A 15,547-nucleotide genomic window follows, 5' to 3' on the forward strand; every position below is an offset into this window, starting at 1 on the left:
GTTCGACTTCGGCCCTTGTGCGGGAGTCGTTGCGCCCTAAGCAAGCTTACTTGCTTGGTCTTGTGGAGTACCCTATACGGCCTGCAAGCCCGTGAGTGTCGCACTATGCTGCATCTTGGGTTAACAAACCCGTTGTTCTTGTTTTCCTGCCTCGTGCATGGTTTCTATGCCGTGTCAGAGAAAACGACGAACCCGGCCGCAGCGTCGTCGCACGCAGCGGCAGTGGAGGACGTCGCATCCTTACACGGTTGCGCTTAGTAGGTAACCCTAGTGCAAACCTATGTGCACAGTACATGTGAATCGTAAGTGGCCTGAGGAAGGCTCATCGTGACAGGTGGACAAGGCATCAGCTTGTAATGCTGGCGGGATGACGAGTAGGTACTCAATCGCGTAAGGGTCGAAGTTTCTTTTATAGAGGATATTTCTGCGAACACAGAACGATGATTGTGAGCGGGGGAATGCTGGTGGTAGACGCGGCGTACGGCCTTCAAGATATTCGATAAATTGTTAAAGTTCGGAATCGTTCTTCTGCTGTTCAGCCAAGTCGGATAAACTAACGGCGCAGAGAAAATGGCCGTCGAGATCGTGATCACCTGACGCTGTCTTAAGAGGATCTCGGGAAAGGCAGTCCGCATCAGTATGCTTCTGGCCAGACTTGTGCACGACTGTTAAATCGAACTCATGAAGACGTAAGCTCTACCTGACCAGACGTCCAGAAGAGTCTTTAAGGTTCGCCAACCAGCAGAGTGCATGATGATCGGTAACAACTCTGAACTGGTGACCATACAGCTATGGTCTGAATTTAGCTATTGCCCAGACAACGGCTAGGCACTCCTTTTCAGTGGTTGTGCAATTCGCCTCCGCAGATGATAAAATCCGGCTTGCATAAGCAATAGGGCATTGGACGCCGCCTTGCCATTGGGCGAGGACTGCACCTAGGCCGATGTTACTGGCGTCTGTGTGTAGTTCATTATTGGCATATTCGTCGTAGTGTCCAAGTAAGGGCTCGGACTTGAGACGCTGCTGGAGCTCGAAGAAAGTGCGTGTTTGCTTAGGGCGCCACATGAAGAGAACATCTTCTTTTGTCAGACAAGTGAGAGGTTCGGCAATGTTTGTGAAATTTCGCACAATGCGTCTGTAGTATGCGCAGAGGCCTAAAAATCGACGCAAATCAGGTTTGTTTGCAGGTGGTGAAAAATCTGCGACAGCCAATGTTTTGTCTGGGTCAGGCCGAATACCATCATGGCTAACAAGGTGGCCAAGGAACTTTAATTCGTTGTAACCAAAATGACATTTTTTTCGTTTCAGTGACAGGCCTGCCGTGCGAATTGCAGCAAACACACATCTAAGTCGCTGCAAGTGCTGCTCAAACAGTTTGGGGGAAGACAACGACGTTGTATAAGTAAACAAGGCATGCTTTCCACTTGAGACTGGAGAGCACTGTATCCATCATTCTCTGGAATGTCGCAGGAGCAGAACACAGACCGAAGGGCAGCTCCTTGAATTCGTACAGACCATTAGGCATTATGAATGCTGTTTTCTCTCGGTCGCGTTCATCAACTTCGATCTGCCAGTAGCCACTGCGTAAATCCATAGAGGAGAAGTATCGGGTGCATCGGAGGCGGTCTAGTGAGTTGTCGATGCGCGGAAGAGGATAAGTATCTTTCTTTGTGACTTTGTTGACTTTGCGGTAATCGACGCAAAATCGAAGAGTGCCGTCCTTCTTCTTTACTAGTACAATAGGGGACGACTTTGGACTGTTTGAGGGTTGGATTACGCTGTCTTCAAGCATCTGCTTCACTTGACAACGTATTGCCTCTTGTTCCTTTTGTGATACTTGGTAGGCGTGCTAACGTATGGGTCGTTCAGCATGGTAAGTGACAATGCGGTGCTTTACGGTTGGCGTTTGCTTTATCTTGGATGTAGACGCAAAACAGTCGCTAAACATGCGGAGGATACAGCGGATTTGTTTTTTATGCGCGCATGACAGCTTCGGATTGACATAGACTCTATCGGCTACCGCGGTGTCATTTTCAACGGCTGCAGAAATTGGGGCTAACGTCATACACGCTTTATCATCAATGAATTCGAAATGAGCGATAGTGGTTCACTTGGCCAAATGTTGGTATGCTCCACTAAAATTAGTGAGCAACAACTCAGTCGGCCCACGTTTAAGTTGAATTATGCCGCGGGCAACGCAGATTTGCTGAGACAAGCGCACGGAAGGGTTGGCTTCAGCGATACTATTACTGTCATGATCTATGTTGCCCTGTACAGTAACGAACATACTGGTGCGTGGCGGAAATGTGACGGTGTCATCGACAATGCGAAGTGCAGTCTTCTGCGGATCGATATCTCTAGGCTTCAGGCTATAGTTGTCAGCAAACCTCACTAGGCAGCCTCGAAGATTTATAACATCGCCGTGCCCGCGAAGGAAATCCATGCCAAGGATGACTTTCCGGGAGCATTCGGGAAGCACAACCAAAGAAGCAATGAATGTCGTCTCACAGATTTGCAGCCTTGCGGTGCATCTCCCGATTGGTGTCGAGAGATGACTACCTGCTGTCCGAAGGTTTGGTTCATGCCCCAAGGAGTCGTAACTTTCCGAAGTTCAACCACAAGTTCAGCGCTGATAGTTGAGTAGTCGGCGCCGGTGTCGACAAGAAGGGCAATGTCAGCAAAAACGGGTTCTTCAGCGATGTGAGGTGCCAGATGAAAGGAATCGTCGAAGGTCGGCGGATGGTTCGGAGGAAGCTGTTTTGACGATAGCTTAACAGCGGTCCCACCCCCGGAGACCGCGTATTCTAGTTTCCCCGGTGTGGACTTGGGGACCCAGCAGATCGTCCCGCAACAACATCGGCGAAAGTAGAGTATTGATTCGCGGACGTAGAGCGTCGAGGAGACGGAGAGCATGATTGGCGTCACTGAAGATTCGGAGATGGTAGTCTTGCCAAGTATTCTGCTATAGCGCGGCGTCGTTACCCATCCCTGGGCCAACGAGCGTCTGGCCGAAATCCAGGTAGGCCCATCTGTTTGTACGAGCACTCCCGGTACAAGTGACCTTGCTTACCACAGTGGTAGCAAAGTGGCCGATTGTCGGAAGCACGCCACAGGCTAGATTTTCGCAAATCAGGTCGCGGATTCTCATAGCGTGGCGGGCCCGAGAAGTACAGCGGCATTTGCAGGCAAGTCTGTCATTGCTTTTGATAGTGCGGCAGGCCCGAGAAGTGCTGCGGCGTCTGCAGGCTGGTCGGTTGGGGCAAATAGCTGGCTGCCGGTGCAGGAGTGCGTACAGCTTCGGCATACGTTAGCAGAGAAGGTTCGGTTGGAGGTGGCACTAATGGTCATACCAGCTGCTACACCTCTTCACGGGCGACGTCTGTCAGAGCAGCCACTTGAGGCTGTGAAGGCACTGCATGAAGCTTTTGCAGCTCGTCGCGTACCATGCTACGGACTAGCTCGGCAAGGTCTCTCACGCTCGTGACGTTTGGTCTTACCAAGGGTGCTGACAGATATGCAAGGTTGTCGGACCGCTCATACTGCGAAGACTTCTGTCTTAGCCTTCGCTCCATTGTCGTCGCTTCATGGAGGAATCCCGCCACGGTAGCTGGTGGAATCCCGTCACGGTAGCTGCTGCTCCTTGACACCCCGCATCAGAATGCGTACCTTTTTGTCTTCCGTTATTGCACAATCTGCTTGACGGAGCAGACGAAACATCTCCTCAACGAACATGGCCACGCTTTCATTTCGTCTTTGATTGTGAGAATTGAGGAGACGTTCAGCTTGTTCTTTCCGCTCAGCGCTACCAGACGTATTCCGCAGCTGAGTGCAAAACACCGGCCAGGTTGTCAGGGCGGCCTCGTGGTTCTCAAATGAAATGCGCGCTGAATCCTTCAGGTAGAAATAGACATACCGCAGTTTCTGGCGCTCATCCCACTCATTGGCAACAGCGACTCGATCGTGTTGGTCCAGCCAGTCTTCAACGTCTTCGTAGGGCTCCTCATGGAAGGGCTTTGGGGTTCGAGGGGCTAGTGGCCATGGAGCTGGCGGAGTCACGGTCTGTTCAGTCTGGCTTGCAGTTGTCGCATTTGCCATGGTTCTGGAGCGTTCCGGAAGAGGGCCGAATCGGGGTGGTAGGCCTAGTTGCCGCCGACTGCATTGAAGGTTGGCTGTTTCTACCAAGGCGGCGATGTTGGGGCTGAGATTTTCCTCGTGGTAACAGTGCATAGGCTATTACTCAGCGCCTCCACCAGTGTCACGTTACACCGTGACTGTAACCTATAGATAATGGCACACAAGGACATCAAACTGATTCGAACAATAGCAATATGTGTTTCTGGCATATCATTGACAGATGAATTAATTCATTTGACTCTTAAAAGCTTCATGAAGTTAATTAAACTTTTTCCGAAAAATGTGTAGTAGCACCTAGTTCGTGCTAACAAGTCCAGCGTGGCTTTTTGGGGTTGTCCCCGCGTAGTGTTGCACAACGTTTGTACATTTTAGCACACTCATTAATTTCAACCCTGCTTAATTTGAACTATTTGATAATCTCCCTTGATTTCAGAATAATGAGCTTTTATGGTATGAGGTTGTGCCATGATGACAAATTTGACAAGGTTATTGCTTGTCAAATTCTTTTTGTGTCTTTGACAACCTATTAGTAGCGCATTTTGCAAGTGATGCACATTTCGTGAGGCTGTCTTTGTGAAGCTTATTCCAGATAAATCACAATGCCAGCATGTCTTTCTAGCAAAGAAAAAAAAACAAGGTACATTTTGCTTGCATTGGAAGAAAGCTCTTACTGTATATACTCGCATAATAGGCGCACCAGTCCACGAGAAATAAAATTTTTCTATTTCCAAGTATAATAGGCATACCACGAGCTATTTAGCAGTTCTGTACCTTATTTGCTTGGTTGCAGTTAGACTTGCTCTTATGTTAACTGAAGCGAGGGAAAGGATTGCGGCAGCGCTGCTCTATCTCGCTGAGTGAGCTGGAAGGCCAGTTGCCTAGGTGTCGGAGTAACCTTTGCACTGATGTGTGAGCGTGGTTCTGGCCACTAGCCGACCGACCGCATGCGCTCCACATGGAATGCGCGAAGGCATCCTGTGAAGTGTGCATTGAGTTTCTGGTCAGGAAAAGTGTCATCGTTACTGCATTCATTACCTTGTCTGCAAATTTGAAAGCTTTTTGGCTTTCGGACGTGAGCTTTCACCTTTGCTGTCACTACGCTGACTTGCACTGAAGCTCTGTGAACTTTTGTCACCATTGATTTTCTCATCGTGTACCTAAGCATTATATTGCGCATGCTATTCCTGGTTCTGTGCTTGAGTGCAATATTTTCGATGCTTGATCTTCATGTTGTCTTGCATGAACTTCCTGTGACAAAGTGCCAAATCAAATTGTAGGCTAGGCCTAATCACTTTTGGTACTTTTCGGTGATGGTCGCGAGTGATCAAAGTAGCGGTTTTGAACAGAATTAACTCCTTTCGGTGGCTCTACTTGAAGTAAAGAGGGCTTAGGTGGCGCTTGTAACACTCGAATGGTGGTTCGAGATTCATTTGCAAATGTCTTGGATATGGGGTACGAGTCCGTGAAATGGAACGAACGGTACCATTCAGCGCACAAAGTTTCGGTCGTGATAATGCGCATTATCTAGGTGGCGGAAATGTAATTAGTGAATTTTCCACGATGTCACTTTCTTTTTGTACTTTTTCTTTTATTTGTTCATTTCATTGGCAATGCGGGTTTTTCTATGTTAGTTTTTGGAAATTTGAATACACTTTGCATTGCATGCCTCTATTTTCTTACTCGCGAGACTTCACACTCAACACGTTTTGCTCTAGTGTAGCCTATGAAGGAGGTTGTTTCAGCTGTAGTGTGAATATTCGCAACTTCGGTGAACGAATACATTATGAGTGGTCTTAGCTATAATCAAAAATAATATTTTCAGAAATTTTACCCTGCCTAATTGGTGCAACCTGAACTTGGAGCCAGATTTTCTAAGAAAAAGTTTGCCTATTATGCCAGTAGATATGGTATGTTTTTTCCTTGGCGTAGCCCATAAATTTAAGATCAAAGATAAGATTGCCATAAAGGTAGGCGTGTCTGCACCAGAGAAATCGTCAGATCTGTGTCGTGAAACTTGCCCTGTTCTAAAATAAAAAGTGCTGATAAATAAACCACTCCTATGACTGTGTTCTCTGCGCACAGACTCTAGGGAATACACTTGGCAATGAACGGGTAAACAGCTCCTCTTCTTAAGACACGCAGAGCAGTGAAGATTTCTTCTTGGAGGACTTGTACCCAGTCACACATGGAATGAAACAGTGGCATTGCCACCAGATCAACTGACTAGCCTAGCCAGTGAATAGCCTCGCATTCAAGCGCAAACTCTTCCAACATGTTTAAAAAACACTGAAAAGGCAGCAGTTTCACTTGATGAAGCACTTTCCAGGCTCGACAGATTTTTGCCGACCATACTGATTCGCGTGAGCTTGACGTGTATGCGACAGCAAGCGCCACCTAGCGAATGCTTAGCAGCGTCAGCTCTTCATACAATAGCCGCTTGGCGGTAATCAATTTTCTTAGCAGTAGCCTTGTTGTTGGCTACCTGGCAACAAAAAAAATGGCAGTAAAAAAAATTATGCAATGAAAATGTTTTTTTTTTCAAAAATCCTCTTTTTGCAAAGGGTTAAAAATAATTTGGTAGACCGAATCAAACAGTTTACGCTGAACAGCGTTACATTCATTCTCTCACTGTTGTGACGAATGCTTCCAGTGGTGCTCATTCTTTGCTATTCTATGGTCAAGCATGTCTAAAGGCTTTGTACTAGAATAATTAACATGTGGGACACACTCAGCAAAATTAAGGATCATATCTATGTTTCAGCACCTCTGACATGGGGAAGCACTTGAGCAAAATGGCGATAAAACATCATAAATTGGGCAGCTTTGACCACAAATGGTTTAATAATGCCGCACCATACATGTTTTGGCTGCTGAAACACGGAGGTAAAGGCAGAGGTGATATGGGGAGACAATAATTGTCATGCCGAAAATGTGGTATAGCAGGAAGCAAGATAAACAGCTTAAGAAAAAAGTGATATAAACATTTTTGCAAATGTTATTTATGCACAGTGTGCGTCGTATGTAAAAGATGGTTAGAGTGTCCTATGCAGGTAGTATAAAATGAAGCGGGCAGTATGCAAGCAACAAAAAAGATAAGTTGGCCTGCGTTGTTTGGTGTGCAAGGTGAGTTTTGGTGAAGTCATCTAAACCATGTGTTCAGTGCTCCTAATTAGTGAATAATGGAGGGTCTCATCCCCGAACACGCTAGACACAAATAAATTTGGGTAATACATTTTGCCTGGAGGCGAGAGTAATGTTTTGCTTCAGTGAGAGAATAAGAAATGTTGATATATAAGCACATTTCAAGGTCAAAACAACTATCGAGGCCACTTAAGTAACCATCAACAGCAAGGGCCGTTTCAGCCCGTTATATCTCAGAAACAAAGCAAATGACATATGATATTGATACGACGTTTTTAGTTACATAAGCGATCTTCGACAAAAACTGTTTGGCGAAATTGCGGTCGGAGTTTTTTTTTTAAAAAACGAGCTTTTCTGAAAAAAAAAATTGCTTTTTTAACTATTCTACTAACCTTTGGCAAAATGTTGCAAGGTCGTACTTTTATATTTGACACTGTTTTGAAGTTTCTGTTCGGAACAGGAAACACACCAAAGTGCATCACAGTTGAATTTTTTGATTTGGGTGGAATTTCGAATTTTTTACATTTTTTTCTTTCGAGGACAACATAAAAAACTAAAGAAAACCTTGATACAATTCACAGTAACAGGTACTAAAACCTCCAAAAAAAATTCTACATGACGTTTATAGTTTGGGCTAAATTCGGCCATGAAATGCGGAAATATTGCCCCAAAAGAAAAAAGGTTTTCATACGCCGCCACTTTAAGGTATTTTTTTAACGTGTTCGGAGCGTTTTCTGTAAATTATATTTTCAGTTCCAGGCACTTTGAATGTGCTCACTTCACATTAAAAAAAAGCCACTCAAAGCAAGAATATCAACTGGACATGTATGTTCGATCTCTCGTGGAGTCATCAATAACACTGTAAAAAAAAATATTCCTCATATCACTGCATGGGGACAGCATTTTGTGAAAAAAAAAATTGTTAGGAACTTTGCATGTTTTTTTTTAACATGCAGATAGTGCTGTGGCATCGGTCATTTTGGGCTTGTTCATAGCTCTGTGTGCTTAAGTTATGGAATGTCAAAGCTTCAAGTGTCACGTTTTTGAAATGCATCTGTTAGCTTTTGCAGGGCCTGTGTAAACCAGGATGCAAACAGATGTGACCTGTGTGTGCAAAATAAACTTGCTATGTGGTTATCACTGAGATTAAAAAGCAGCAGCCACACAATGCCTCGGCTTACATTCTGGATTACACTGTTCAATGCAAGCACGTAGATCTGGACAGAGGAGTGATACCAATGACATGCATGGCATTTTCAGGAATCCACGAGTATGGAGATAGAAGAGAAGCTGTATGACCGGTTTAGCCTGTGCCTCTCGGACATCCAGTTACTCTTCACTGACTCTGGTGGGTGGGTGGCCAGGTGGTGAATAGACATGCTCAGCACATTGGCAACTCTTGCAGGGGACGAGTGGAGGATGGCTCGACTGCTTGCAGAGTCAGACATGCACTTGCTGGCGAGGGTCAACGTGCAGGTGCTCTTCTCAAACAGCATCAAGCCAGACTACCGATATCTGCCCAGGTGAGCAGGGCACAGACGCCGGTTAGCAGCAGTGGTCTGCATTGCCCATTATACGCAGGCACAAGTTCAATGTGTTTGTGTCCAGCCTGAAGCTGAACCTGTCAGACCGGAGGCTGGGCCTTCTTGTGAGTTTCTGCCAGAATTTCCCACTGCCTCGTCTGCTCGCAGTGGATAGCAGTGAGAAAAAACAAGTGGCATGCTTCAGGGTGAGTGTGCTTCTTCATGCGAATACCGACATGTGCTGTGTCGATTGACCTAACACGGCGAGTAACACGGCTGGGTGCAGTTCAGCCATCACTGCTATGAGAACGAGCTGCCACATGCATTTAATGCAGGGGGGGGTACAACTGTGCCAGTTGTGCCATTTTGCTACAATTCCGTGCACACTGTTTAGCTCAGCGTGCGCCTACAGTGCGCAAGTCCGCCTGTTTACAGGCTCAATTATCGCCCAAAACTATTCTTGGTTGCCACAAACACAGCTTGAGCCTTTTCTTCATGCCATCGATGCTTTCACTTCATTTCAGCAATGCGCTTTTCGTCATTATATTTTGCCCAACCAATGTTGCTGCATTCCGTGCTTGTCCCTCTTCAAACTTTAGCATGCCGTTCTCTCTTATTTCTTAAAGAACATGCGATAGCATGTGGAAAAGCTATTCTTTTCGACCATGAGACACTCCGCACACTGTAATCTAGCTACTGCAGCCAATGACTGCAGTTATCGGAACGGTGTGCTTTAAACGATGTCCTCATGCAAGTGAAGATATGGTCATACAAAAGCTTGATATTTTACAAAGAAGTTCACACCTCGTTATCGTACTGTGCATACCCCTCATCTTTAAGCCAAATGCTCGGAGGAGTCTTTAACATGATAGATGATGTTTTGGTTTTTGGACGCACTGGCCACAAGAATGATGCTATACCTAGCCAGGCGCTATTTCGCCTTGCAATAGCAGGTGTCACATTGTACGAGGACAAGTGTTGTTTTGGGGTGTCCGAGGTCTCCTTGCTCAAAGTTGTCTCAGCTCAGGGTATCCGGCCAGATCCTAGCATGGTCAAAGTAGGGAAAGCTATGGAAACTCTCACAGACATTGCTGGTGTTAGGCGACTGCTTGGATAGGTGAATAATCTTTCCAGACTTGTGCCACGCATATCGGACATCACAGCGCCGATCAGAGACTTGCTGAAAAAGTCTGCAAGTTGGGTATGGCAGCATGAGCAAGGAGCAGCATTCAAGGAGGTAAAAGAACTCTTGACGTCAAACAGGTGCATGGCCAAGTACCACTCGACGTATGCCACAACAGTGTCTGCATATTCAAGCTCTTTCTGACTCAGCGCAGTATTGCTGCCGACTAAACCCTTGGGAGAACGTTGCCCAGTCGCATTCACTTCGAGGTCAATGATGGTTACTACACAGTGTTACAGCCAGACCGAAAAAGAAGCTTTGGCAACAAGGTGGGCTATCCAAAAGTTTGAGGAGTTTTTCCATGACATCACCTGCAATGTCGAGACTGACCATCTGCCAATCGTTTCAGTTCTGGGTAAGATGGAGCTGAATATGTTGCCACGTCATATTCAGAGACTACAGCTCAAGACAATGCAGTACCTGTTTCACATGCTGCACGTGCCAGAAAAACTGCTAGCTACTGCAGACACCTTATCACGTATCACCCCCAAGGCATTCACTCGTGTAGGCACGGTGGAATTTTTCGCAGCACAAATAGTTGGCTGCATTTCTGAAGTCTTGCCACTGAGCCCCGAAGGTTTACGACAAGCACAAGAATCTGATGGAGAGTGCAAGGCCCTCATCTCCTTCTGCCATCAAGGTTGGCCATAAAAGACCAAGCTACCTCCGCATGTGTCGAAGTGTGCCTCTGGGGTGGACGAGCTCTCTGTCTGCAACGGTATCTGGCTGAAGGGCCCCAGAATGGTCAGGGCATCAACAAGACCAAAGCCCTGGCTCAGGAGTCGGTGTGGTGGCCGGGTATTTCAGCAGACATCACCTCTCTCATCACTAACTGTGAACAGTGTGCTTCCATTCTTGGGAACCTTGCAGAACCCCCAGTCTCCACAGCTCTACCTGGACATCTCTCAAAATTTCCCAGAATGGACTTGTTCCATCTCAATGGTGAGACGTTCCTTCTAGTGGTGGGCTACTACTCGAAGTTCCTCGAGGTGGTGACAATGAGAAGCAGAGCAGCTCCGGCAGTCATTAATCCTCTTAAAAGCATCTTCGCACATCACGGAATCCCACAAGAGGTCAGGTCAGACAACAGCCTACCAATCTTGTTGCAAAGTTTGGAGCATTTGCAGTCTTACTGCTTCAAACATGTGACCAGCAGCACACATTACGCCCAGTCAAACGAACAGGCAGAGAGGATGGTGGGAATTCAAGGACCTGTCCCGCAAGTCCAAAGACCCTCCCCTCTCTCTGCTCTGTTATCGAAACACTCCCAGAGTCGATGGCTTCAGTCCAGCCCAGCTGTTATGGGACGTCAGCTGACAACCAGTGTCCCATAGCGAAACTCCCAGCTACATTCTAATTGGCGTCCTAGGAAAGAAGTCGTCGCCAAGGATGCGGCTTCAGCCACAAGCAGACCAACGACTATTATAGGCATCATGAAGCTTGAGACCTGCCACCTCTTCAAACAAGTCAGCGTGTGCAGATGCGCCCTGACCAAGTGCAAGCTACAGTCCTCAACCCGGGGCAAAGAAGCTATGTTGTTTAAACAGACAGAGGTGGTGTCCTACAGCGCAACTGCCATCACCTATAGAGAAATATCAGTAGAACAAAACCCATATAATGAACTTTTGAGATTAACGAACTTTTAAAAATGTTGTGCTGAGTGCTAATAAATTCAACTAAAAATTATTTTACTACTACATACTTCAGAATACCGAACTTTTCACAATAACAAGTGTTAGTTTAGTTCCACATTATAGTAACAATGCCTCAGTACTATGAAATCATGTTCTGAAATCCATTGGGACCACCGAAGCGGTACGCAAGTGGACGACAAAGCGAACGCACTTCAAAAGGAAGAAGGTTTGGACGTCTTGGTTATTCATAGTTTCGCGTAAAACAGAGCACACAAAACACGGGACAAAGCGCTTGACTTGATTTTTTTCTAACCCATGTTTTGTGCGGTCTGTTTTATGAAGAAAGTGAACGGATGCCTTGCTTCTCGGAAATGGCGCTACGGTGCGGAAGAAAAAACAACAACGAAAGGGCGACTTTTATTTCTTTCTGTTTGTTGAAACGCCGACGCCGCAGGTTTACAAGCGCAGAGGCGAGGGGCAAGGGGAACATGGGAGGGCAAGGTCAGCGAGGCAAAGTGGGAGTTGCGGATCAAGAAGCATGGGCGCGGGAAACCTGAAACAGCGAGGGAGCAGAAAACAAAACACGATGAATTTTCTTTTTTAGCACTTCTTTTTCTTTGGAAGAGGTGATGACAGTCATGACGCTTCGGGTTTTTCTTTCTTTGTCCCTCCTACAAGTGCTCTAGGACGCCTTGTTTGTCAGTCATGTTCATCTCCTTTCGGTGATTACTTATCGCACCCGCAAGGCAAGTCGGCATTTGCACTGCGAACGCCAATTACAAAAGAGATCATCTCAGTTTGCTACGAAGAAGCGGAAGCAGCTTTGGCTAAGCGAGTAAGTGGATATTCTTCGGCAACTAGAAGGCAAAAAGCAGGCTGTTGTGACCAAAAAACCGAATTGCACAATTGCACCGCAGGAATGTTGATTAACTGGAGGCCTTCGCACAACAAAGTTTGTGCTGCATGCATAAAAAAAATCACAGACTTTTATAAAGTAAACGTGCATTTTTCGGTGTTCACTTGTGCATTTGTTTTTTCTTGTTAAAAACGAGTTCAAGGACCCGCTGTTGTAAAGGGAAGTCGTTTTGGTCGATGGAAAATAAGTATTTGTGGTTAATTTTTAGGTTTTAACTATAACGATCTTTCAAAATGATTAACAAATTGCCGCAGCCCCCTGAAGTTCGTTATATCGAGATTTCACTCTAGTGTCTTTCGTGCTTTCTGCCTTCATTGAGGAACTGCTGCCTTCAGCTACAAAGCAGCCATTGCCACTGCAGCAAGTTCCATTTCAGAAACCTCAGCCTGCCAACAGTGTATAAGCTACGGTGTCCAAAGGTAGCCTTTGCAACATTCCCCCTCAGTCAGGGACGGTAGTGATGGTGTTATTTGAACACGTTACGGCCGGCGTGTTGTTTCGCCGCGTCATTTGAACTTGTGACTGTGATGTTTGGCCTCCTTCATCCCATCGTACCTTTGAACTTTCTCAAGGGAGAGACGTAGAGGTCGCCGAAATTCAGCCCATTTATTAGGCCACCACTGAAACGTGGCACCCCTGTTACTTGCATCCTATATATGTTCGTGTCTAATAAAGAGTGGGGTTCCACTTTCAGAGTGGGGTTCCACTTTCATCCGAGGCAGCAGCGTGCACGCATCAGTCTCTGCGTGTCTGTGCCCCTGCAGCGTTTACCACGTGACAGAGAGAGGACAGCATTTATTAATACAGAGGGCTTCTTTGAGTTTAAGGTCATGCTCTTCGGTCTCTGTTCGGCAACTTCGATGTTCGAACATGTTATGGCTACCGTACCGGCAGGAATGAAGTGGCAGACTTACCTTGCGTACTTGGACTACCTCTCATTGTGTCTTCTTCAGACTTTGACGAGCATTTCTGTCACCTTGAAACTGTACTTCAAGCAATGAAGACCTCCAGACTCATCCTAAGTGTGAAATGTGTCCCGTCATGTACTAGGAACTTCTGTTCTTGGTCCACATCATCAGCAAGTGGCCCTGACCCATGAAAAATGGCTGCCATTTCTGCTTTCCTAATGCCAGTCGACAAGAAGGTTGTACACCTTTTCATTGGTTTGTGCACTTATTATAGATGCATAAAAAAATTTTCACGCATCGCTGGGCCACTCACTCACCTCACAAAAAATTACGTGAAGTTTAAGTGGGGAGCAGCGCACGCCAAGGCATTTCAAGTATGATGCCTGCAGACACTTCCAATACTTGCGCATATCAGCAAATAGGCTGACGCAACAATCCACACCAATGCAAGCAGCATAGGACTCTGCGCCATTATTGTCCAGAGAACTGATGGAGTGGAAAGGGTTATCAGTTATGCTAGCGTGTCACTATTCATTGCAGAAGCCAAATACTTCACTACAGAAAAAGAGTACCTTGCCATCATTTGGGTAGTGTCTATGTTTTGCCCTTACCTCTTTGGCATGCCCTTCAAAGTTTTGAGCGACCACTTTTTTCTGCAAAGTAATGGAAATAAGTTCTGAAGGATTCCACAAGGGACAAATTAAGGTTTAAGAAAGGGAAGTAGACAACCACCTGTTTGTGGCACAAAGCCACAAGAAATTCGTACGGATTTTTCAGAAAAAAAAAAGCTTCTATTGTGTTGGGTTAGGTTAATCTAACTTGAAAGACCCTTCTGGTCAGCTCACAAGATGAAGCCTGAAACTTCAAGAATTGGACATTAGCGTCATTTACAAATCCTGACAAAAGCACTCAGATGCGAACTCCTTATTTCGCCCCCCAGTCGACAACCACAGGATGACCAGGAGGGTAACTGCTTCTTGGGGATAAAAAGGGCTGATGACTTTGCTGAATGACAGCGAGCCACCTACCTGCAACTCGGGGACCTTATTGATTAAATCGAGGGCAAGACCAATGTTGTTTGGAAGGCATTCAAGTGAGGACTGGTGTCGTGTTTCTTAGGAAATGGCATCATGATAAAGTCACCATATCAAGCCAAGTACCTTCTTGTTGTGCCTTCAACATTGCGACCAGAAATCTTCCAGGCTGTACACGACCACCAAATGGCTGGACACTTCTATCTTTCCTACACACTCTCAAGAGTACAGGAGGAATAATACTGGCCATGCATTGCAGCTAACGTCGCTCGCCATTTAAAGACATTCGTATTGTGACGACGCGAGATTGACGAGCACACAAAGCGCCTTAAACAAATACGACTTATCGATCGCAGGAAACAGACTGCAACGACTTCTTCGTCTTTTGCCCTCGGCCAAGGACACTCGCGCTGCTTCATTGTCCTCATCACTGGCACATACGCGCGGCATTATTCCCCCTTTAAAAAAAACATCGTCCCGAGGTTAAACGTTTGAGAAGCAAGGCGAAACCAAAACTGCACAGTTAGTCACTGAAAGTAAGGCTTCATCCGAAGCACGTGGACAATTTCTGGTGAATGTCTGCGCCGCTTTGAACACTGCACGCCGTCCGGAACAACCTCGTAGTTGATGTCACTAATGCGTCGCAGAACCTTGTAGGGTCCGAAGTATCTTCGCAACAGCTTTTCGGAGAGCCCACGCTGACGAACAGGTGTCCAGACCCATACTTTGTCGTCCACGTTGTATATGATGGGTCTGTGCCGGAGGTTGTAATACTTGGCATTGTCGTCTTGCTGTTTGGTGATTCGCAACCTGGCAAGTTGTCTGGCTTCTTCTGCTTTCCGTCGTAGTGTAATTAGCTTCAGCTCGGGACAGTGTCCTGCTGGCGTAGGCGATCACGTTTTCGTTGTTGTCCTTCGACTGTACGAGGACTGCTCCAAGACCCACATTACTAGCGTCTGTATGAAGTATTGTCGGCGCGTCTTCATCGAAGTGGGCCAGCACGGGGGGTGTTTGCATTCGCTGACAAAGCTCGTGAAATGCCTGCTGTTGGTCTTTGCCCCATCTGAAGGGGGT

General features: G+C 46.4%; 1 protein-coding gene across 6 annotated transcripts in view; it reads left to right on the plus strand.

The window, feature by feature from the left end:
* The window catches only part of LOC119174040 (intermembrane lipid transfer protein VPS13A), a 1,344,268-nt gene that overhangs the window by 179,147 nt on the left and 1,149,574 nt on the right, over positions 1–15,547 (plus strand). For all 6 annotated transcript variants that reach the window (XM_075894208.1, XM_075894209.1, XM_075894213.1 and 3 more), the window contains 3 exons: positions 8,536–8,623; positions 8,681–8,798; positions 8,857–9,004. In XM_075894208.1, coding sequence (XP_075750323.1) covers positions 8,536–8,623; positions 8,681–8,798; positions 8,857–9,004 — 354 coding nt within the window. The remainder of the gene's footprint in view (positions 1–8,535; positions 8,624–8,680; positions 8,799–8,856; positions 9,005–15,547) is intronic.

This window comes from Rhipicephalus microplus, chromosome 5 (assembly GCF_043290135.1).
Source record: "Rhipicephalus microplus isolate Deutch F79 chromosome 5, USDA_Rmic, whole genome shotgun sequence".
NCBI lineage: Eukaryota > Metazoa > Arthropoda > Arachnida > Ixodida > Ixodidae > Rhipicephalus > Rhipicephalus microplus.